The 22,858-nt window shown below is 47.1% G+C and overlaps 6 protein-coding genes and 1 pseudogene across 8 annotated transcripts; 3 read left to right on the forward strand and 4 right to left on the reverse strand.

Moving 5' to 3' along the window:
- Positions 1 to 51: 51 nt before the first annotated feature.
- LOC113566252 lies at positions 52 to 332 on the forward strand (annotated as a pseudogene).
- Positions 333 to 1,568: 1,236 nt separating this feature from the next.
- LOC6592039 (E3 ubiquitin-protein ligase RNF13) lies at positions 1,569 to 5,552 on the reverse strand. Its single transcript, XM_026984942.1, has 8 exons — positions 5,527 to 5,552; positions 3,550 to 3,874; positions 3,207 to 3,474; positions 2,926 to 3,119; positions 2,653 to 2,848; positions 2,210 to 2,584; positions 1,992 to 2,142; positions 1,569 to 1,923 (listed from the first exon to the last, which is right to left on the reverse strand). Exons 2-8 carry the CDS (start codon positions 3,661 to 3,663, stop codon positions 1,569 to 1,571), a joined length of 1,653 nt encoding a protein of 550 aa, XP_026840743.1. The 5' UTR covers positions 3,664 to 3,874; positions 5,527 to 5,552.
- A 417-nt stretch (positions 5,553 to 5,969) lies between these two features.
- LOC6592040 (general transcription factor IIF subunit 1) lies at positions 5,970 to 8,020 on the reverse strand. Its single transcript, XM_026984935.1, has 4 exons — positions 7,963 to 8,020; positions 6,977 to 7,896; positions 6,319 to 6,909; positions 5,970 to 6,258 (listed from the first exon to the last, which is right to left on the reverse strand). Exons 1-4 carry the CDS (start codon positions 7,984 to 7,986, stop codon positions 6,057 to 6,059), a joined length of 1,737 nt encoding a protein of 578 aa, XP_026840736.1. The 5' UTR covers positions 7,987 to 8,020; the 3' UTR covers positions 5,970 to 6,056.
- A 168-nt stretch (positions 8,021 to 8,188) lies between these two features.
- LOC6592041 lies at positions 8,189 to 9,955 on the forward strand. Its single transcript, XM_002016973.2, has 2 exons — positions 8,189 to 8,358; positions 8,414 to 9,955. The coding sequence occupies exons 1-2, from the start codon at positions 8,224 to 8,226 to the stop codon at positions 9,863 to 9,865; spliced, it is 1,587 nt and encodes a 528-aa protein (XP_002017009.1). The 5' UTR covers positions 8,189 to 8,223; the 3' UTR covers positions 9,866 to 9,955.
- A 1,667-nt stretch (positions 9,956 to 11,622) lies between these two features.
- Positions 11,623 to 13,629, reverse strand: LOC6591968. Its single transcript, XM_026991167.1, has 4 exons — positions 13,472 to 13,629; positions 12,982 to 13,376; positions 12,174 to 12,922; positions 11,623 to 11,807 (listed from the first exon to the last, which is right to left on the reverse strand). Exons 1-4 carry the CDS (start codon positions 13,622 to 13,624, stop codon positions 11,623 to 11,625), a joined length of 1,482 nt encoding a protein of 493 aa, XP_026846968.1. The 5' UTR covers positions 13,625 to 13,629.
- A 70-nt stretch (positions 13,630 to 13,699) lies between these two features.
- Positions 13,700 to 15,750, reverse strand: LOC6591969 (HEAT repeat-containing protein 3). Its single transcript, XM_002016977.2, has 2 exons — positions 15,718 to 15,750; positions 13,700 to 15,629 (listed from the first exon to the last, which is right to left on the reverse strand). The coding sequence occupies exon 2, from the start codon at positions 15,615 to 15,617 to the stop codon at positions 13,734 to 13,736; it is 1,884 nt and encodes a 627-aa protein (XP_002017013.2). The 5' UTR covers positions 15,618 to 15,629; positions 15,718 to 15,750; the 3' UTR covers positions 13,700 to 13,733.
- Positions 15,751 to 15,984: 234 nt separating this feature from the next.
- Positions 15,985 to 21,858, forward strand: LOC6591970 (transcription elongation regulator 1). 3 transcript variants are annotated; one of them, XM_026986604.1, is made up of 8 exons: positions 15,989 to 16,243; positions 16,314 to 17,863; positions 17,923 to 18,256; positions 18,329 to 18,479; positions 20,345 to 20,737; positions 20,800 to 21,164; positions 21,225 to 21,554; positions 21,618 to 21,858. In XM_026986604.1, the coding sequence occupies exons 1-8, from the start codon at positions 16,053 to 16,055 to the stop codon at positions 21,742 to 21,744; spliced, it is 3,441 nt and encodes a 1,146-aa protein (XP_026842405.1). In that variant the 5' UTR covers positions 15,989 to 16,052; the 3' UTR covers positions 21,745 to 21,858. The 3 variants fall into 3 exon arrangements, with proteins under 3 accessions (XP_026842418.1, XP_026842405.1, XP_026842412.1); XM_026986611.1 differs by having other exon boundaries at positions 16,314 to 17,854; XM_026986617.1 differs by lacking the exons at positions 20,345 to 20,737; positions 20,800 to 21,164; positions 21,225 to 21,554; positions 21,618 to 21,858 and adding exons at positions 18,850 to 19,035; positions 19,280 to 19,441 and having other exon boundaries at positions 15,985 to 16,243.
- The last annotated feature ends 1,000 nt before the right edge of the window (positions 21,859 to 22,858 follow it).

The raw sequence follows: 22,858 nt of genomic DNA on the forward strand, positions 1-22,858 counted from the left end.
CTAAATCTCTAGCCAAGAAGGCTCCAAAAGCAAGAACGCCATGATGCTATGATGGAGAAGCTGCTACCCCACATTAAGGGCAATGCTGGCTTTGTCTTCACCAAGGATGATTTGGCCGAGGTCCGCGACAAGTTGCTTGCAAGTTGCACCGTTCGGGTGCCATCGCTTCCCTGAACGTCATCATCCCAGCACAGAACACTGGCTTGGGACCCGAGAAGACCAGTTGCTTCCAGGCTCTGTCCATCCCGACCAAGATTTCAAAGGGTAAAATTGAAATCATCAACGATGTGCCCATCCTTGAAGTGAACAGAGTGCTGCTCCTAAATTTCTAGCCATGAAGTCTCAGAAAGCTGCGGCCAACTACAGTCCAAGGACCAGGACTCTTCTAATTTCTATTAGAGCCCCCTTGAAACTCTTTAAGCCCTCCATTTATCTGTTAATAACCCTGATCTGGTGAGCAAAACAATTCCAGATCATGTGTATTTTTTATATCCATTACGTTTATTTTTTGTTTGAATGTAAATTAAATTTAAATTACACTGCCACAGCATTTCTAAATATACTTTATATATTTTGGTTGGTTTTTTTCGAATGCATCTATGCCTTAATTGAATTTCGTTTTATCTTCAGTTTCATATAATAGGGTTTCTTTTTGGGTTAAAATAATCACAAACACTTGGTTTTTTTTTGTTCTACTTTCAGTGGATTTTGTGGCAACTTGAAATATAATTTTATCATATTTTTAAAAAGGAGAAGAAACGTACATTCATTCATATATTGTATATGTTTTATTGTGTTGTGTTTTTCACTACTCTTCTGCGGAAATCAATTGCAACATTTTGGAGGTGTTTTAGTTTAAATATTGTTTCTTTTTTTTTTATAGTAAACTTAAAATTAGTTAAATCGAGAATAATATACAATATGTGGCCCATATAATGCCACATCAATCATTCATTAATCAAATTTTGTTTGCTTTAATTTCATTTGTTTTTGTTTTGTTTGTTTTTGTGTGTGTTTGTTTCAAATTAAAAATACAAACTAATTCCATGAATCGCTCTGTTGCACGTTTTTGGGTTTTGTTTGACTAAAGAAAAAACATAAAAAATAATTAATCCGAAATCAAAATCAGTAAAATAAAAAACAATTTCAAATCTTAAATGTGGTATTTTTTGCGTTTTGTTTTGGTAAATTTTGTAGGCGGGTGATTCTTCTGTGGTTCTGTGCCAATCGTGCGATTAGGTTTGTAAAATGTATATAAAATAAATCACAATTTTTATACGCATATATATGTACGTGTGTGTGTGTGTATTGTGTGTGCCTGTGTATTTTGTGGGCGTGACGGACTTACAGGCCAGCACAAGATCTGGGGGGGGGCCTACATATTTATTAATATTTAATAATAAACATTCGTTAATTGTTTAAAACAAAGCAGCTGGCAGCCACACAGCTCTCTCTCTCCTTCTCTCTCTTTGATTCTCTCCTGAAAGCGAACCCAAACGAAAAATAATTCTTGATTAGAAAACAAAAAGTGTTATTCTTTGGGAATCGATGACGACTAAGGGGGAATCTCATATGAGAAACTGACGATCGGCAGCACTGTGTGGCAATGCGGCCACGCCTATGCCGCCCTGCGTGGGCGTCTGCAGGAACGCCGAATCATTGGCGGCCGCTGGCGTATTGATTGCTATGGGTTCGTAGATGGAGCGATGCGGTGGCATATCGTCGTCATCCTTGAACGAGCCGCTTAAATTCGGATTAAGGATGTTATTCGAAGCGGGCGTGGCAACGGCAATTGTCCCCGTTGTTGATGTCATTGCAGTCGTCGCAGGCAGCCCCATCACGGCACTAGTTCCAGACTCTACGTGCTCCAGATATGGAGGTGCTGCCACACTAATCGCAGTCGCTGGACGACGAAACAGGAAGCTGCCAAAATGCATTCAGAATTAGCGTCCAGACACACAAAAAGAAATACAATGAAAAATAGGCATTACCCAAAGTTGATGCGCGACCAAATCGAGGGACGTGCTTCGTTCAACTGTCGAGCGAGATGTGCGGGTAGATTTGGTGCACGATCGAATGGATTCATGCGCTCATGAGTGGACGACGATGAGGTGGCCGGAAGTGAGGCAGAGTCCAGCAGGGCTGTTCCCAAAAACAAAGAAGAGAATTTACTAAATGATTCAATCAATCAGCAGAGCAGCACACGCACCATTCTCATCATCCGAGCTTTGAGTCTCCTGCGCCTCAAATGGATTCCGACCAGCATCAGCACGTCGAAAGGTGCCGTGGCGTGTGGTGCCTCCAGCAGCAGCAGCAGCAGCAGCTGTTGCCACACTTGAGCTACTGCCAGCCGCTGCTGCACTGGCAGCGGATGAGGTGGACCCTTGACCACCCTGCCTGCCACCGTTTGGCTGCTGTTGCAGCAGCGGCGTTGTATCATCATCCGTGTCCGTGACACTATCCAACGAAGGCTGTCGATTCCGACTTGCACGTGTCTCGCCTTTCGTAAAAACCTTGCGCTTGCAAATGGGACAAACGCGACGATTTTCGGTCAGCCAGGGATCAATGCAATGTGTATGATAGGCTGCAAGATAAAGATATACGTATAAATATATATGTATTATCTACTGGATTACAGCGATCTTCGCTTACGATGTGAGCATGGTAGCACACGCAGCTTGTCATCCTCAACGAATTCATCCAGACAGATCACACAGGTATCATATTTATTGTTCGTATTGTTCTTTGTGTAGCGCCGCACAGGCAACTTCTTCAGCATGCTCTTGGGCAGTCGATGGCGACGCAGGCGACGCTGTTCGCGTATGCATTTATATATCATATAGATGACCTAAAGAACGAAACACAAACCATGAATGAAATGTAAATAGGGATATGTGAATCAATCAAAGATTGAATCGCTCATACCATGATGAGAAAGCAGAGGCCAATCAATATGGAGAAGGGCAATATCAATTGTGTGTTGATATTGAAGGGCAGCTCATCGTTGATGATTAGCACCACTTCGGGCGTGAAATATGTGGCCAGCGCCTTACCCGTTGTGTGGCCCACGAAGACGGAGGGTATGTGTATGCCCGACTGATTATCGGCGGACATTTGCTCTGCAAATCAGAGACATAATTAGTAAGACAATCGGCAGGGAAGTCACTTGATTGCGGCGGGTATGCGCTGGTGCCGGAGCTGCTTACCCAAGTCATCCCCTTCATTATTGTAGACAATCACAGCTGAGTAGCTTGCATTCTGTGCCATACGCACCTTCGTCTCAAAGGTGCACCCACCGCCGCGTGATATCAGTGCCACAAATTTGGCCGCCGATGGATAAAGCAAATGCGGTGGCCTACTCAGCGTATCACAACCATAGGAATGGGGCATGGCAGGCACCACATACACCTTGAGACCATTCGGCGGCAGTAGAGGACCAAATTGTGCTGGCAAATCATTGAATTCTTCGATCAACTGCCAAAAGAAATATCAACAAATGAGTATTGGTTGTTCTGTCAAAGGAAATACACATGCATATAGAATACTTGCCTGATTTGAGATGCGTCTGTAGACGAGCACATGTCCACTGACCACAGCCGCTTCATGGCAGACCAGACACAGACCCAACAGGGCCAGTACGTGGCAGCTCTTTCTTGTGGTCATGCTGCTGCTACTGCTGCTGCCTGCCGGCCTGCAACTTGTGGTTTTTCGTCGAAATATTATTCCTTCTACACTGATGTTATTGCTGTTGCCCCTCGTTGTTTCCACTGCTGTTGCTCCTGCTGCTGCTGCTGCTGCTTTGTGCTGTCGTCACCATTCGCACTATTCGCATCTCTCATCTGTTTGCCACAGCCTGGTGTTCTTTTTTTTAGGACTGCAATTGTAAAAGAAACAGAGTTTATAATGCCAGCTCAAGTCAAAGGCAAACAAACAGCTCAGCTGATAAGATAAACGGCTTGTGATCGTTATTTTTATATTTTTTCGTGTACGAGTATGAGTATGCGTATTGATTATTCCACAAAAAGTATACTTTTTTTTCCCCATTACAGCTGTTGCCCGAAACCGGAGACGGAGACGGAGACAGAGACCCATGAAAATGCATTTTCAAAACTTATGTAAGCAATCAGCGCATTTCGCTGACGTCGCAACGGAACTGTCTGCGGCTATGCTTTGGCCCGTGATTGAGCTCAATTTGCCATCAATTGAAGCGGCATAGATTTTAGAAACTTCTCCGATAAATAGCCCGCCGAATCTGTGTCACGAATGGGGGCTCTTCAGCCGGCTTAAACCCTAGGGAATGATGAATCACAGCCCAAAGTTTCAGAGACTTCGAGAATGTGGAAATTGTTCACCAAAAAATGTCCAAAGTAGAGTTGTTAGCATGTACCGCAAATATGTCACTAATAATAAGTCTTAAATGTATAATTAAATAAGAGAAAACGTCACAGGCATTAGCACATCGTCGTGTATAGAAATGTGGCTACAAAAGAGGACAGAGAAGCAGCAGCAGCAGAAACATTAATGAGAACGTGACTTTCATTGGATGAACAAATAATAAATAAATAAATACTCGATTGGACAGAGACAGCCAGGGGCTCTAGGAGAGAGGAATTCAAACGGAGAAACGCGTGGATGCGATATGATTTCGAAGGGAGATCCATTTCTAATTGCAACACCCGTGAGTTGGTTGTCTGTGCAGCGAGGTAATTGTTGATTTCTTGTAAACAAATCGAAGTTGAGATTGTTTTGCAGAACAGCTGTGTTGCCTGGCAGCTAAAACAAACAGCTGATTCTTGATTTTAAGCGGAAATTTGTTGTTTAGAAGTGAATTAAGTACACAATGAATACATTTCCATATAATGTAAGCAAAGAAGCGATTATAGACTGGAGTTCTTTCTAGTATTCCAGTTTCCATTTTATGCAAAACAAACTAAGTTCCTAGAATACCCCCATCGCCATTGGAACCGTTTCCCAGGTGGAGGGAGATTCTTATCAAGGCTGCCAGGACCGCCCTTTTCCTTATTAATGATAGCGGGCAAGGCTTTTTCGTTACAGCTTATTTTTTGCATTAATCCGCTTCCCCTGAAGGCTGTCACACACGCGTTACCCACCCCACCTACACACACACACACACACACACGCATGGGTGGCAATACCTTGAACTTTACAAGGCGCACATCGCACGAAACAACGCGAATTCAAGGTTTTGCTTTACATACCAATACACTTGTAATATCTGTATTTGTACCTGTAGTGAAAAAGGGACAACAGGTGTAAAGGGTTGAAGCGACCATCAAAAGGCATCACCGACTAAAACGCTAAATTTTTACCAACAAATTAATGCACTGGCTTTTGTTATGCTTTTTTTTTGTTAGGCGTATCTCTCTCCGTCCGCATATGTGTGGGTGGGTGGTGCTTTCATGTGTGTATGTGTGTTGCTGCTTAATTAACACCACAACAAAGCAGCTGAGCTGATTTCCTGTCTTATTTGGCCTTTTATTCACGTACACCCCATTGAGAACTCACTCGGTTATTGTTTATTTCAGGAATTCTGTTGATTTTGGCTGCCACTGTTTTGCTGCTTGAGGGTTTATTTCTGCAACCGATTTTTTTCTCTCTCAGCACTCGCTCGCCTTTTCGCCAGCACTCGTCGCCATCGCAAAACAATTGCGTTCTATTTTGCTGCTATTCTAGGACACTGCACGATATCTATGCGTCGGTAATATTCAACAGGGACACTGGCGCAGATCGTTATTTAGCATGGCAGTCGAGAAATCAGGATTTGACTTGGTAATTAGTGGATATTTTTTTTTTTTTTACATTCCCCCACACGGACTTGTGCTTCGCGATAACCGTTAGAGATGACTGTTGAAACCATCGGTTGGACTATCGATGTTTTTGTGCGTCGATGTTATCGCTTCTACCAACCAGGGGTAAATTAAATAATAAATAAAAACAACTTCAAATTCTTCAAGATGTGGCCCTATCTTAGGGCAATTTGAGCTTAAATTTAATGAACGTGAAATGTAAAAATCTTACAATCACATGTCTACAGCCTATTTAATCCACAAATACATCTTTCCTTGGATGGTGTGCTTCACGGGATTGATTTTCTTCAATATTTTTGTCATAGTCTCCACAAGGCGATCGCTAGAGACGCCAGTCTTTTTGTTCTTGAACTTGGTCAGCAGCTCGGTGGCAGTCAACGGCTTACGCTTGAGATACCGCCGCACTGCCTCCTCGGTTATGCCATAGTCCCTGAAAAAGAAACATGGTTAGGAACACTGTATTTAAAGGGGATTTAAAGGTTGAACTTACTCCACTTTGCTGCCAGAGAAGGATGTGGGCAGCGAAGTGCTGATTTCGTTTTTGGTCCGCTTGGCCGGCGTGCTGGTTGGACTGTTACTGGTGTCCGAGCCAGTGAGATCGCTGGGCAGGCTGTTCATCTTGCGTTTGTTGACATCGTTGTTCGCTGGCGTGGGCGTGGAAGAGCGCGATTTGTTGACATTGCTGCTGGTTGATGGCTTGTTGTTGGTGGCACTCTCCTTTTCCTTTTCCTTCTCCTTTTCTTTGTCCTTGGGGACGACCTTCTTTTTGGGTGGCCCATTGCTGAGATCATCCTCGGAGTCTGTGCTGTCCGTACTGAAGTCCGTGGAGGAGTCGCCACCGCTGCCGTTTGCCTTCGCCTTCTTGTCATCCTTCGAGGGTTTCTTCTTCTTCTTGTCCTTAGAGGCTTCGTCTTTGTTCTTTTCCTTCTTCTTTTTCTCACCATCCGCCTCATCCTTGTCCGACTCATCCGACTTCTTCTCGTCCTCATCTTCCTCGTCCGATGTAAGCAGCTTCCGTAGAGCATCCTCCTCTGCAACGCCCTTCATGTCCTTGTCCAGCTTGGATTCGGGATCGGGTTCACTGTGGGCAGCAACAAGTGTGTCAACAAGTGGGAATCAGATAAAAGATAATGACGAGATAGACATACTCTTCACTGGACTCGGTGTCGTAGTCCATTTCACGACCCTCTTCATCGCCATCATCCGACTCCTCGAACGCCTCGTCGTCCACATCGCGCTTTTTCTTCTTTTTGTCGGCGCCCTTTTTGCCCTTGCCCCCCTTGGCCTTGCTGCCATCGTCGCTGTCCTCCTGCTCCTTTTTCTTCTTCTCCTCCTCGTCTTCCGAGTCGGACTCGTCCTCGGAATCGATCCACTCGTCCATGTCGGTGATTTTTAGCTCTTTGGACTTTTTGGTCGCTGCCTTAAGTAGTTTTGCCTCCTCCGGATCCTGCTCCTCCTCCTCGTCGCCACGCAAACGCTTGCGCAACATAAGCGAGAAGTAGTTCATGACCTTCTTTCGACGACCGAACTCCTGCTCCGCCTCCTCCGCCGATAGAGATTTGTATCTCTGAATGGGTTGGAAATTGTACCACTCGTTCAGGGGATACGCCTCGATGGCACCATCCGGGGCATGGGTGAACACATAGAATGCTGCATTCTCACCCACACCGCCCTCCCGAATGCCCTTGAACTTTTTCCCCATCTTGCCACCGACTTTCAATATCCAGGGCTGTGCTTCCGGCCTGTACTTGCGCGCTATGATCCCAAACTTCTTGCGGCGTGCCTCCTCTCGCTGATCTCGATTGTACTCGGAGCCGGCCCCAAACTTGGGCTGATCCTCGTCCATCCCTCGAAACTCCTTCATATTGTTTTCCCTCTCCAGTTTCACATTTCGCCATTGGGCGAAATCCACATTCAGTGTGGCATTGAAACGCATAACATGATGCTTCTTTCGCATCTTGGGCACCCGGATCTTAAATTCCTGGACATTCGAGGAGGATGCTGACGCCGTTGCTGCAGACGTGGAGCTGTTGCTGCTGCTGTTGCTGCCGCTGGCGGCGGCGCTTGGCTGCTCATGAAAGTAGTAGTGGGTGTAGTAGAAAAGTTATCCAAAAAGAAGACAAGTGCTGCTTACTGTGGACTTTGATGCACTCGACATGATATTTTGATTCAATTTGATCCTACTACTAATACTTTAAGCTTACAATTTAAAAATGGTGTGTTTTTACTAAAAATTTATTCATTGCAGAACTAGCGATGTGAGGATGGCAGTGATGCATTCCGATAGCCACCAAGTGTATCGAAATCGACCTATCGCTTTCATTTGATGGATGCGATGTCAATTTTGTGCGTCTAAAAGTTGTTTTGATTGAATTTCAAGAAATTTGATTCAAAAATGTCGCGAAATATGATGCTGACGGACGAACAAAGCAGATTGAATGCTCGCCTGGAGGCGCACATGGTGTACATATGCCCTGAGTGTGGAAAGGCCTTCCGGACACAGGCCGAGTGGCGTCAGCATCTAAATACAGTGAGTAATGCGGTCCCGTCCCTCCTGGTTGCTAAAATCCATTCTTCCTTTGCAGAAACACGACTATCTGAAGAAGACCTATTCGGACTTTAACTTTATCGAAATCGATGAGCGTTTCCATGAGTGCCAGATCTGCTTTAAGTGGGTGGAAAATGCACACAAGACAATCGCTCTGCTGCAGTACCATTATTTCATGCACTTGGACCACAGCGAAACATATCGCTGTGTGCACTGCCGCATGGCATACACCAGGAGACGTGCACTCAATGGCCATCTGTTGGACACGCACATTCGGGAGATTGAAAAGTACGAAGCGAAGCTGCGACAAATGAAAAGGAATCCGAACCCCAATACATCTGCCACGACAACGGTTGCGGGACGACTGCTACCGAAACGTCGCGGTCGTCCGCCAGGGACAGTGGGCGCCAGACGTAGGGATCTGCTACAAAAGGCCCTAATGGACATTGATTTGCAGGCAGAGGAGGATAAATCCTCCCCAAACAAGCCGAATGTGAGTGAAGTAAACCTGGACAGATGCCTGACGGCGTACGAGGATATTGTGCGCAAGGAGGAGGAACAGACTCCCAAGGACGAGGCCGATTTGGATGCCCTTTGCCAGGAGTTTTTCGATGATCCCGAAGCCGCCGAAGCAGAAGAGGATGCGGAGAACAAAGAGATGGTCATCATTGAGATCGATGCTCTTGGCAAGGATGAAGTGGCGCAGCTACAGAAGGAAATGAAGACAGATCCAGAGAATTCGGCGGGCGCTGTTGGTGCAAACAGCGTCAAACGACGACGCATTTCCGGCAGCCCAAATCGAGAATCCGATACGGAAATCTCCACCAGCGGCCTCATGAAACTCTTAACCTTTTTATGTCCGAAATGCGGCAAGGAGGTCAACTCCATGGATGTGTGGCGGGAGCATGTGTTCGAGAAGCACGACTTTGAGCATTACATTGAGAATAGCTTCAAGATCCTGGAGGCTGGACGCAAGAGCATGTGTCTGCAGTGCCACGAGATCCAGCCCACCACCAAGAGATCCGAGCTGCAGAAACATTGCTTCAAGCATCTGCCCTATCGATCATATCTCAAGTGCACCCTTTGCAATCGCACCAAGACCAGTATGTCCAAAATGTTCAATCACGTACGGTACAATCACCAGTCGGAGCTGCAGCGCAAGAACAAGACACAGCTGCTCATCAAGACAGAGCCCAAATGGATCAGTCCCAACCACAATCGGCATTCGGTCAAGAGAGAAAACGTGGAAGAAGGCTCTGCCGATGAGGAGTGCTACACCTGCAACCACTGCCACAAGTCGTACAAGACCCAATGGCGCTACCACCGACATCTGGCCACGTGTACAAGAGAAAGCAGCGGCAGCGGCAGTGGCAGTGTGCGCCCTGCTACCCCCATACAAGCGGGCGTTGATGCCCTGATGAGTCATTTGCGTGAGGGACGAATGCGCATGAATGATATTTGGAAAACGATGCAATTACAGAAGTTATAGATAGTCCTGAATCGTAGATTAATTCAAAAACTGTATGTGTAGTACCGAGTATAAAAAAGAAAAACAAACATACAAGATTTATGCAGTGGAGCGCATATCATTTCCATTTATTTCAACATTGATTTATTTATGAAAAAGGATATTCTCTAGGCTCTGGAACATCTGCATTTATTCAGCATTCAACCATTCAGCCCACAACAATCCAACGGGCATCGGCCTTGGATCTGGAACGTTGACGACCACGACCACGACCACGACGACGACGACGCCGCTGCCCATTTTGTTTTCTACCACGTTTCATGACTTTGTTCGCTCTTCCTGTTCTGTACCAGTTCCACTTCCTCCGACGTATTCGTCGGGCTCTGTTGATTAAACGCTTGTCTTTTGGACTTCTAAAGTTAGTTCTATGACCCTCGACTTTGTTGCTATTGTACTCCACCTCATGGTTCGTGGTAACGATCGTGACCTTGCCTTCCTTGTTGAGCATATTAGCCCTTTTTATCATGGCCAGAAAGCGAGCGAACTTCCTTAGAATCCGGGCTTTATCCTCTGCCGCCTGCTGTTCTTCATGTTTCTGATTTTTTTTTTCATCTGGTAATTCTCTTAGTCGATGGGAGGTGTCTACATCATCTTCATCTGATTCATCAGAATATGATTCTAGCGATTCTACCCAATCTTCACCTGAAGATGATGATTCTCCTTCACCTTCTGCAGCAATACCAGCTCCTCCTGATGCTCCTCCATCTACTGCTGCTGCAGTGGTCTCTCCATCTGCTGCTGCATTGGCCTCTCCATCAGCCGATGCTGGTGCATTGGCCTCTCCATCAGCCGATGCTGGTGCATTGGCCTCTCCATCAGCCGATGCTGGTGCATTAGCCTCTCCATCAGCTTCTGGTGCTGCATTGGTCCCCCCATCTGCTGCTGCTGCTGCTGCAGTAGTCTTATCTGCTGCTTGTGCTGAAGTGGTCTCCCCATCTGCTCCTAGTGCTGCTGCAGTGGCCTCCCCATCTGCTGCTGGTGCTGCTGCAGTGGTCTCCCCATCTGCTGCTGCTGCTGAAGTGGTCTCCCCATCTGCTGCTGCTGCAGTGGTCTCTCCATCTGCTGCTGCATTGGTCTCCCCATCTGCTGCTGCTGCTGCTGCAGTGGTCTCTCCGCCCTCTCCAGTTGCTGCTTCACCGCCACCTGCTGAAGATGGATGGTGCAAATGTATATACATATATATATCTGTATATCGAAGTTTAAACAACAGAAAACTGAGTGCAAATATTTTGCAGTTTCGAAATTAAATTTGCCAAAAATTACATTGAAGGCATAATGGAACAATATCAATTAAGATGAAATTGGAAATGCAAATGGCAAAAATTATATTAGCCTCCATCCAAAAAGGACAGTCTTAAGACATAAAGCCATGCTCTGGTTTTCGGAAATTTTTACAATTAACATTTCGGATAAATTCGTACGAATTAAGAGATTTCTCTTAATGAGGCTAAACTCTCTATAAGTAAGAAGTATTTCGATATTTTCCCTGAATATAAATTCAGCACTCTTTCTCACTTCTCGGACTCCCGCCACAGAGACGCAAGATCAAGACGATGAGGCGAAGGAGGAGGTGGATGATTGCAAGGAGCTGGTGGCCCACTCGCACTTGCTGAGCCACATGATGAGCGCCCATTTGGACGGGGACAGGGCCCAAGGTAATCGCCGTACACACGGAGACGAAAGAGGGTTCCACTGGGGCGATGACACTGCTAACCGTTTCATGCGTTTAGGCCGGGACCTGTGCTCAGCGTCCAGGAGCTGAGCTCCCACATGCCCGTGCTAGTGATGGTATTCAGGGCCACCTGGAAGTCTGTGAAACTTCCGAAACTAGAAGAGCCTTTGCTACTGATTGCGAAAACGCAGTGCTCGAACTCAGTTTTTAGAGATTCGGTATCTTTCGGTTCTGACTGAAGGCAAGATTCGTAATGATTCGTAACCGATTAAAGGGGCAGGGGATGGGTATATCTGTGATTTTATAAGCACTGTGGATTCAGGCACTCTTTTTTGTATATGTACAAAATATACAAGGAATATGTGTGGTTTCTCTTACCCTCAGTTGCTGTTCCACCTTCTGCTGCTCCTTCTGTAGCACCTTCTGCTGCCCCTTCTGCTGCTCCTTCTGCGGCGCCTTCTGTTGTTGCTTCTTCTGCAGCTCCTTCTGCAGCTCCTTCTGCGGCTCCTTCTGCAGCTCCTTCTGCGGCTCCTTCTGCTGCTCCTTCTGCGGCTCCTTCTGCTGGTCCTTCTGCTGCTCCTTCTGCTGCTCCTTCTGCGGCTCCTTCTGCTGCTCCTTCTGCTGCTGCTCCTTCTGCTGCTGCACCTTCTGAGCCTACTCTTTGTGCTACTCCTTCTGCTGCTGCAGCTTCTCCTTCTCTGCGTTGGATTTTACTTCTTCGTGCTAATCCTACTTTATGTCCGATTGTGGGCATCAATCTTAGTTGAACCTTGGGTTTCTGGCGGAGTGGACTCTTACGCTTTTGAATCTTCGTTTTCTTGAGTGTTGGACTTGTACGCTTTTGAACCTTGGTCTTCTGCCGGAGTGGACTCTTACGCTTTTGAACGTTGGGTTTCTGGCCTAGTGGACTCTTACGTTTAAGAATTTTGCCAGATCTGCGACGTGCTACTGGCGCTACTTCTTCACCAGCAGCTGATGGTGGCGCGTCTTCGCCAGCTGATGCTGCACTGGAGGAATTTGGAGGATTCACATATTCTTCGATTCCTGGACTTCGGTTAGGGATCAAACGATTTAGCTCTCGCACATCGACTATGGTCGATACCCCATTCCTCATGTATACTTCATCGACAGAACAGAGATTCGTATAGACGGGGTTGTGGCCGGACTGGCAACCATCACCGGCCCGTTTGCTGCTGTTGTAAACGGGTTGACCCAGCACAGGGGCGAAAGCGTAGTTGCAAGTGAGAAAGGTCTGGAGCCAGCCGTTCTTGGTCTGTTGGACGATGGCACAGCCCACACGATTGCAATTGTCGACCACCATTTGAACAAAGTTCTCTCTCGGTTTTCTGCGGGGCGAGTTAGCGGGGAGTTAGCCCATGAGAATTGGCAACCAATCTTACCTTACCCAAAGTGCGGTCCAATGTAGTTCAAGATGTCATCCATGGCGGTGACCTCGTGCTCACGATACCACAAGCCAATGGCATTGTAGATGATCTCAACCAGCTCTCGATGCTTAGAGCTGAGGCCGCGATAGGCCACCGACTGGCCAACGGTGCTGTACACCAGGGTATTCCGGCACTTATCGAGATGGGGATCACACGTCTGCACATTGAAGCCGGCGAGGTAGGCCAGCTCCGGGTCCCAAGTCATGGTCGCCATTTTAGCAGCCGCCGTCAAGCCACTAAAGCCCCCTTGGGCCACCTTATCCCTCAGCTCATTAATACGATCTACTAGACTGTCCTGTAGCTTGCCTTCGATTGGTATTATGTCGGCATCCATCGAACATTTTTTGCCCAGTGTCTGTTCAGTGGTTCAAGATACACAGATGTATAATGCGTGGCACCTACGTGGCACCTAGGTCACCATTTCAAGAAATGGCTGGTTGGGATACTCACTTTCTCCCGTGCCTTACAGGCCACATGTGTCGTTCCCTCGGGACAAAGTTTCTCATCGCAGTAGTTGTAGGCTCTGAAATCTACCCCCGTAGGACCGACGGCCAGTGCCAGCTCCACCAACAGGAGGAGGCACACCAGCCCCAGCGGCAACATTTTCCATCCAGATATCATTGCGCATTGAATGGAATACTACTGGCTTACCATATATTCCATTTAACGATTTGCCGATTTGCATGCCTGATTCGTTTGGTCAAAATTCATTTTATTGCTTACAGTTTTTGTTTAAATAAAATACAAAGCGTGAAAAATTTGATTTTACAGTGTATATGGTGGGACGTCGCTCCTTAAGGTCACGCCGCTGTTGTCTGAACTTTGATTTGAACTGTTCCTCGAGGGTTTGGACGCGCTCGCACATATTCAAATCGGCTATGATTTGCGGCCAATCGTCGTCAGCAAAGATGTCCATCAAGGCATCCAGTCCCTCGGACATGGCCCACAGATCTTCCTCCTGTGCGCAGGAATTCAGGAGGAACTGGACAATGCCTTTCACTAGGGCCTCCGACAAGAGGCAGCCCAGTGTGCCGAGCATGCGGTTCCAATTGACGCGTATATCCATAATTGTTGACTTTTGGGCACTCTCGATGATCATGTTTAGATCATTTTCGGTTATTTGACTGAAGAGATCCTTGCGCGTCTTCAGGAGCGTCAAGGCGGAACGCATTAGCGATGTTATGGCCTCCATTATCGTTGCATCTTCCGTACCCTTGAAGGCCTGCTGTCCCAGGTGGAACCACATGTTGTAGATGTCATTGTGGCCACCCAGATCGTGCACCGACAGCACGTTGCACAGATTCTGCAGGCAAATCAGGTAGGAGACACGCATTTTCGAGACCTTCTCGCGAATGCTCTCCTGCTGCGAGAGGAGCTTCTCCAGTGCGGTGTCGAGGGGCTGCGATTTTTGCCACAGTTTCTGCACCACATTGTTTTGTAGGATGGTTTCCACGAAATTCACAGGCAGAGCACCCGCATCATTGTCCGCCGACTGTTCGTTCATATCGAAATCGACGACACTTTCGGTCTCCGACTGATCCGAGTCCGAGCCCCAACCAGATTGATCGTCACTCGATCCGAGATTGGTGATGATTTCTGCCACCAGACGTTGGGCATCCAACAGATACTCCAGATTCTTGACAGCAGAATCCGCTTCACTTTGGGGTTTTGGCTGATTTTGGGTCTGCGCTTCGGACATTTCTTCCGTTTCCATGGAGATCTCCAGCACGGGTGCTTCGTTTTTACTCTTCAGGTCTTTGATTTCGTTTTTGCAGCCCATCAGCTGCGCCTGCGTGTCGATCGTCAGCAGTTTGTCCAGGCTGCCGAGAATCTCCCGCGTGTAGGCCGATGAACAGGCGGGCACATTGCACAGAATCCCGGCTGCCAGAGCGCTTAGGTACAACAAACTGTGGCTTCCTTCCGTTACTTTCAGTAGTTCTGTCAGAATTGTGGCATTTGCCAGGAGGTTCCACGAGCTAGAGTTGTTTTCGGAGACCACCAGTACCAGCTGAGCCACGGAAATGGATATCTCCAGGCCAAACTTCTGGTAGTCCAGGCAGAGCAGCAGATTCCTTAAGAAATTCGACTGATTGAAGGCTTCTGTGGCTGTGGGAGAGCTCTCGCATAGATTCCGCAGCAAGTGTGTTGCCTGCAGAAAGATGTCGGCATGGAGCTCGGACTCGAAGCACACAGGTTTCGTCAGGTCGTAGCCAGCCACCAGCGACAGCAGGGCAGTCAATATATCATTGTCGACGAGGAAATCGCAGACCTCTGATCCGAACACGGATAGATTTCTCAGGGCACCGGCGGCGGCATCGCGAATTGCCATATCCTTGTCGCACAGCATGGGTGCAGCAATGCGGACCAAGTTACTTTGGCAGATTTCCTGAACCTTTTCCTTTCGCAGGGCGAGCACCGCGAACGAGTGCAGTCCATTCAGCTTTTCCTCCACATCCGGTCGTTGTAGATGCACACTGATCGCTTCAATGGGTCCGCAGCCCTCCTCCTCGCTGTCAATGTCCTGGCCATTCAGGAGGGATGCATCCAGTCCTACTCCGGCAGGGGTGTGTGTCTTTATTTTCCGTATTTTCCCCATTGCAAACCGCGGCTGCACGTGTTAGAAAAACAATTCGGGTTTGAATGTGTGAGGGGTGGGGTCGTGTTACTACACGACGCTGGGCGATAGTTACACGAACCTGTTACTGTTGAGAAGGGTGTCTTAAATCAGCAATCACAGCTAAAGCAGAGATTGAACATTGTCAATATTATATTATACTGTACACACCATATCTGGATAGGATTGAGATTTAAAGTCTATTTGCTAATATTTCCTAAATTCAAAGAGCTTGACCAAAATATCGTGCTCATCTCTAGGCAGATAGCCAGCACTGTGTTTTGACAGCAATCGATAACACGTATCGAAAGCACACCTGCTTGTATTTACATCCCTAGCGGCAGAAAAGTGCAGAAAAATTGGTGAAAATTTTTAAATGCAAAGAGAAAAAAGTGTAATACGCGTAAATTGTGTGCAATGGAAACCACTTTAGACGAGAGCATGGACAGTGAGCGGGCCAGTTCGCCGGTAAACTTTCAGGAAGAGAATCAATCTCCTCCAGGAGTCGCCCTGAACATCAATGGCAATGGCAGTGCCAGTGCCAGCGCCAGTCAAGAGGGGCCGAACGGCGTTGCTATAGCGAAGGAAAAACCGACCGATGTCACTTGGTAAGTATCTGGCGCCGACTTTTCCACCCGATGCCGATATCGAAGCATACTAAATGTGGTCGCATTCCAGGAGTAAACCTTTTAATGCATTTAGTGGCCGCCCCATCGGCGAGCACTCGGCCCAGCAGCAGACGCTGCAACAGCAGGCGCTACAACAACAGCAGCAGCAACAACAACAGCCACCGACACACCACCAACAGATGCCTCCTCCAGGGGCAAATGGTGTGGCGGCGGCCACATCAGAGATTTGGGTGGAGACGAAGGCGGAGGATGGACGCTCCTACTATTACCATGCGGTGACGCGCGAAACCACCTGGACACGTCCGGATGGGCCCACTGTCAAAATAATGACCCAAACTGAGGTAGAGGAGATAGCCAAGAGGCCGCCCAATGCGGCTGTCAAGCCGGATGTGAAAACTGGCGAACCATCTCTGGGCTCTGAGATGGCAGCAGTACCCCATCTGACATCGCAGCCACCGCCTCATCTGATGAGCCAACCCCCGCCGAATGCAGCCGGTCCGCTGCTGTCGCAGCCTCCGCCCAATGTACGACAACAGCCGCCGCCCATGTTTCAGCCTCCTGGGATGCAGCCGCCTCCTGGTTTTGGCCAGCCGCCCTTCTGCATGCCCCCGCCTGCATATGGCTTCCCGGGGGGTGCTGCTCCCGGTGGACCCTGGGGCGTGGGTGTGCCGCCATGGCAACAGCAACAACAGCAGCAGCAGCACATGCACGCTCCGCCAGGCGGCCAGGATAAGCCAGCCAAGACGCTGATCATAAAGCCAGGCGTCATAGATCCAGCGGTGATTGCACGGGCAGCGGAATGGTCCGAGCATCGTGCTCCGGATGGCAGGCCGTATTATTATCATGCTGCGCGCGGGGAGAGCGTGTGGGAGAAGCCGCAGGCTCTGAGGGACATGGAGGCGGCCCGTATGGCTGCACACTCCGGTGTGGCGCCAGCAGTGGGACCTCCAGGCGGAATACCACCCCATTTGCTGCCCAATCCGATGATGCACATGCCTCCGGGCACGGCGCCACCGGGATTTGATCCCCAAATGGCGTACGCGGCAGCTGCCGCCGCCATGAAAGCGAACACCGAGAGTGCAAAGGCATCGCAGGCAGCCGCCTTGGAAAAGGAGGGGAAGAAGGCGGCCGAAGAGAAGCGCAAGAAGGAGGAGGAGCAAAAGAAGCAAGCGGCGGCCACGGCCAAGCAGACGGACAAGTCTCGCCCAGTAACGAGCACCCCCATTGCGGGCACACCCTGGTGTGTGGTCTGGACTGGCGATGCTCGTGTCTTCTTTTACAATCCCTCGACGCGGACTTCGGTCTGGGATCGACCCGAGGATCTAATGAACCGTGAGGATGTGGACAAGGCGGTCAACGATCGACCCGAACAGCTCAAAACGGAGGAGGAAAAGTCAGCTGAAGCGGCAGAACAGAAGACCAACGAGGAAGCAGGAGAAGAGCTAGCCTCAGCCGTGGCCCAGGCGCAGGCACAGCAGCCGGACGTCCAGCACATTGAACCGGAGGAGGAGGATGACGAGGAGGTCATCAAGATTGGCACTGAATCCGAATCCAGTGTAGAGGAGGTCCCCACCAAGCGCGTGCGGATGGGTAAGAAAAGTATTGAGTGCCCATAAATCCCATTTCTGGCCCCCTTTTAATAAATTTGTTCATATTAGTGACAAAATCGAAGCGGTCCGAGGATGCTGCATTGGAGGCCGAGCAGAGGGCAGCCAAGGAGCGTGCCCTCATTCCCCTGGAGATGCGCGTCACCCAGTTCAAGGAGATGCTGCGGGAGAAGGATGTGTCGGCGTTCAGCACGTGGGAGAAGGAGCTGCACAAGATTGTCTTTGATCCGCGGTATCTGCTGCTCACATCGAAGGAACGCAAACAGGTATTTGAAAAGTATGTCAAGGACCGGGCCGAGGAGGAGCGCAAGGAGAAGCGCAACAAGATGCGACAGAAGCGCGATGACTTCCGTAGCCTTATGGAGGAGGCCAGGCTGCATGGCAAGTGAGTGTTTAGCGGGTTGATTGATCGTTCGATTGAATTGTTTGCTGACTGACCCTTGCCCTGCCTTTGCAGATCCTCCTTCTCAGAGTTTAGCCAGAAGAATGCCAAGGAGGAGCGCTATCGGGCCATCGAGAAGGTGCGCGAGCGCGAGAGCCTCTTCAACGAGTACATCGTGGACGTACGCCGTCGGGAGAAGGAGGACAAGCAACTAAAAAAAGAACAGGTAGGCTTATGGCAGGGAAATCGTACTACTTATACGATGCTGTTGAATCTCCTTACGTATCCAAATGAATCGATGTATCTATGCCAATTATATACCAATATATTCTATATACATATATTTTAAATCTTAATCTGTATACAAAGCGTATTTACATAATATGATTGATTTTTTGTTAACTTTTAAACATAAAACAACGTGTGTGAACCGAAACTGATACTGAAACCCAACCAAATCTGAAACCTGAAACTGAAACCCTGAACTGCATTGCATTTGCCCTTTGACCGACGACGACCATGTGGTTCCGTTGTGTCGCTAAATGATGCCCACACCACACAATAAAATGCATTGCCTGTGGCCACTGTTACCCTAGCCACTAGCTACTGCTACTACTAGCTACAGATTACAGCACAAATGCACCACCACTCAAAAAAAAACATCACCAAAAACCACCATCACACAAAACGACAGCAACATCAAGAACAACAACAACAACAACAACAATCTTCAACAACATCGTCGTCATCGCACCACGCACACCACGCTCGCAATCTGTGTGGTGAGTTTTCTAAAAAAAAAAACTAAAAAAACAAAACCAAAAAATTCCATTAAAAATTTGTTTTTCTGCAAAAAAAAAAAATTAAAAAACAAAATGAAACAAATTTGGAAAACAAAAAGACAATTTATATGACAACAAAAAAAGGTTCTGTTCAGCCAAAATACTGAAAAATATCCTGAATAATTGTTGGTGTGATTTCCACTTCCCGCCCCATGCCATGCCCCACGTCGCCCCCGAAAATTAGGATGTGATGTGAGGATGTGATGATAATGGATAATGAATGGAGAATGGCATTGGAGTTATTGGCATTTTGTAATCATATGTAACACGATGATATTTGAAGATCGTGTTGGTACACAGAGAGAGAGAGAGAGAGAGAAAGAGAGAGGCCCATCAGGAGGTAGGAGGAGAGAGGAGGAGCTGCTGCAGAAAGAGGAGCAATCGGAGGAGAGCCACAGCTTGCAGGGTGTCTTCGGCCGCTGAGCAAACAGTATGAATAATACGTAATTTAATTAACCAAATATTTTCCGTTTATGTTTTACAATAATAAAGACATCCCCCACGACCCGCCCCAAGAGTTCTGTGTGGCCCCAATGGAGCGCAAAGAGATCCGATGTCCCATGTCCATGGAGATCAGATCTTTGCACTTGCCGGCGCCCGCCCCGCCACCCACTCACCTTTATTATGTATACTATTATATGTATTTATTGTAGCTCTATAAACACTGTACACTTCGGCCATGGCCTGAAGTCTTTTAATGTAATCCTTTCAAAGGCCCTGCTCTAAAGACGGAAACACAGAGAGAGGAATTTAGCAAAAGGTGGTCTGATTATTGCTTGTTTCCCATATATGCACTTGCATTTACTCTGCTTTGATTGAACGATTGTAAACGATAGAAGCACATTGAATACACATTTGTATTTTTCCCACACCCAAAAAAGTCAAGTAAACTTTCACTCATTTAATTTCATTTTTCTGTGGTCTGAAAGTCCTGCTTTTACATGTAGATCCTCTCTCTCTCCACGGAGCCAGGGCCTGAAACTAATCGAACAACTTCTCTTTCAGTTAGGTCTTTGAAACACTAATCCAAAATCATTCTCTTTTGCAGGCAACATGAAGAGTGTAACTATGTTCAGTAGCCATAAGAAATTACTAGCATTTAAGCTCTAAGTTTGCTCTTTAAGCCCATAGATTGTTAAGTGAAAGACTCTTATCAATGCCAGACCTCTAACTCGTAGACTTTATTTCTTTTCTCTTCCGCATGGCTGTCATGTCAAACATTCTCCTCCCTTACAATCACACTCTCTAGATTCGCAAGGACTTTCTCGATATGCTGCGGGAGCGGCACGACATTGAGCGCCATACGCGTTGGTATGACATCAAGAAGAAGCTGGAATCGGATCCGCGCTACCGGATAGTCGACTCAATGTATCGGGAGGAGTACTTCGAGGATTATCTCCACATAATGAAGGAGGAGAAGCGCAAGGAGCGTGAGCAGCGGGAACAGCGGGAGAGGGAACGTCATCGGGAACGTAAATCCGATCGCAAGGACAAGGATAAGGACAAGGACAAGGAGAAGAGCCGCAAGGATCGTGGCCGTAGTCGCTCCAAGGACAAGGACCGTGAGCGTAAATCCTCCAAGGACAAAGACAAGGAGAAGGATAAGAGCAAGTCGGAGAAGAGCAAAAAACGAGATTCCCCCGTAAGTTTTTATTTCTTTTTTTAGTGTTCTTTCTACTAAAAGTGTCCTTGATTGTACTGCAGGAGGAGGGCGAACACCATGACGAGTCGGAGCGCGAGGAGCGGGCTGGCAGCGATGACAGCGAAGTGGCCCGCCAGCGGGAGAGCGAGGCCGAACAAAAGCAAAAGGAGCGCGAAAAGAAGCTTCGGGCAGAGCAGAGTATTCGGGAAAGGGAGAAGGAGGTGCAGCGCACCCTGGCCGGTCATCTGCGTGATCGGGACAAGGAGCGTGAGCACCACAAGCGGGACGAAAGCATTGGACACTTTACGGCCCTGCTGACGGATCTCGTGAGGACGGCAGACTTCACTTGGAAGGAGGTGAAGCGACAGCTTCGCAAGGATCATCGATGGGAGCAGATCGAGCCACTCGATCGGGATGATCGTGAGAGGTAGGTTCAGAAATCCATTACATACATATAGTAAATACCATAGTTACTTTCATCTTGTAGAATCTTCAATGTACACATTGACAATCTGATGAAGAAGAAACGCGAGAGATTCCGCGAAATGCTCGACGAGATCAGCACCCTACAGCTGACGAGCACTTGGAAGGAGATCAAGAAGTTGGTTAAAGAAGATCCGCGGTATCTCAAGTACAATTCGGAGAAGGGGGAGCGCGAGTTTAAGGATTACATCAAGGACAAAACGCTGCAAGCGAAGACGGCGCTGCGTGAGCTCTTGCAAGAGTGCAAATTCATTACCCACAAGAGCAGCGATCTCATCAAGGAAAATGCCAATCATCTCAAGGAAATACAAGATATACTCAAGAACGATAAGCGGTAAGAGCCATCATATAGCCAGCCCCTCTTCTGAATCAGAGCTTAAATATCTCCTCCCTTTAGCTACTTGGTGCTCGACCACTTGGAGGAGGAGAGGAACGTTATTGTTGTGGGGTTTGTGGAAGAGCTGAACAAACGTGGACCACCGCCCCCACCCACAGCCTCCGAATCAACGCGTCGCAACAAATAGTGGCACTATGGCCCTCCCCCAAAACCCATCAGCCCTTTACCCCCAACACCCTAAAAACAACGCCTAAACGCTAAGCTCTATATTCAATTTAATCTAATAAATTAAATTATTTTAGTCCTGTGTAGCTTCTAATATTTTAATTATTTACAAATGAATAAAACGTACACCATCCACACAACAAAAAGGAGAAAACTTGTCTACTTTTCAATATATATATATTTATTGATCATTTATGTAATGTATATATATATACATATAAGATTTGCATTTGTCACCTATATATATATATATATATATATCTTTTGTTTGCAATTTCATAATTCTATCTCTAAATGTACTTCTTATATACCATTTAATTTCTCTTGCATCGTATCGTTCATCGATTCCTTCCGCGGTTCATTGCTACCATTTATTGTTTAATACACATTCGTTCGTTCTGTACTGCAGAAGTTTTGTTTTCTACCAATCTATAAATACGAATACCACAAATTATACAATACACAAATACAATACAATAATCTTCATAATTTTAGTTGCATATATTTCATATTTCGTTTTCCGATGCCAGGCGTCAGACTTCTTTTTCCTTGCTTTTCCTTTTCTTTGCGTTTGGCTCTCCTTTATCATCCTCTCACCACTCCTCTCCTCTTCATCGAATAGTTATTCCAATTTCTATATGTTTGTGTTGTTTTTTTTTTTTTGTTTTTGTTTAGGAACTAATAGCGAAAATAATGCGCTGTGTTTTTGTAAAAAATTCTTTTTCCTCTCATTTATCATAAAGTTTCATTTGGTTTGTTGTTTCTTTTGTTGTTAACGAATTTTCCACTAGCCAAACGGTCTGCTACTTGGACGAGGGACGATACACACACATTGTTTTGTAGGGTATCCGCTGATCGAAATATCGCATCTAATAATTTAATGATCCATGGCCTAATGTCACATAATGTTGAACCCAGTATGATAATGGAAGTTGAAAATTGAGCGATAAAGATCGCCACCACAGAAAAGATCCGTACTAATGAAATCTGAATTCAATTGTTAATGATTCGAAAAAATTATCGGTGCTGATCTGTGCTTTCACTTATCTCCACTCGGTTCTTAAAGAATTCCAAAC

This window comes from Drosophila persimilis, unplaced genomic scaffold (genome assembly GCF_003286085.1).
Source record: "Drosophila persimilis strain 14011-0111.01,24,50 unplaced genomic scaffold, DperRS2 tig00000000-arrow-pilon, whole genome shotgun sequence".
NCBI classification, from domain to species: domain Eukaryota; kingdom Metazoa; phylum Arthropoda; class Insecta; order Diptera; family Drosophilidae; genus Drosophila; species Drosophila persimilis.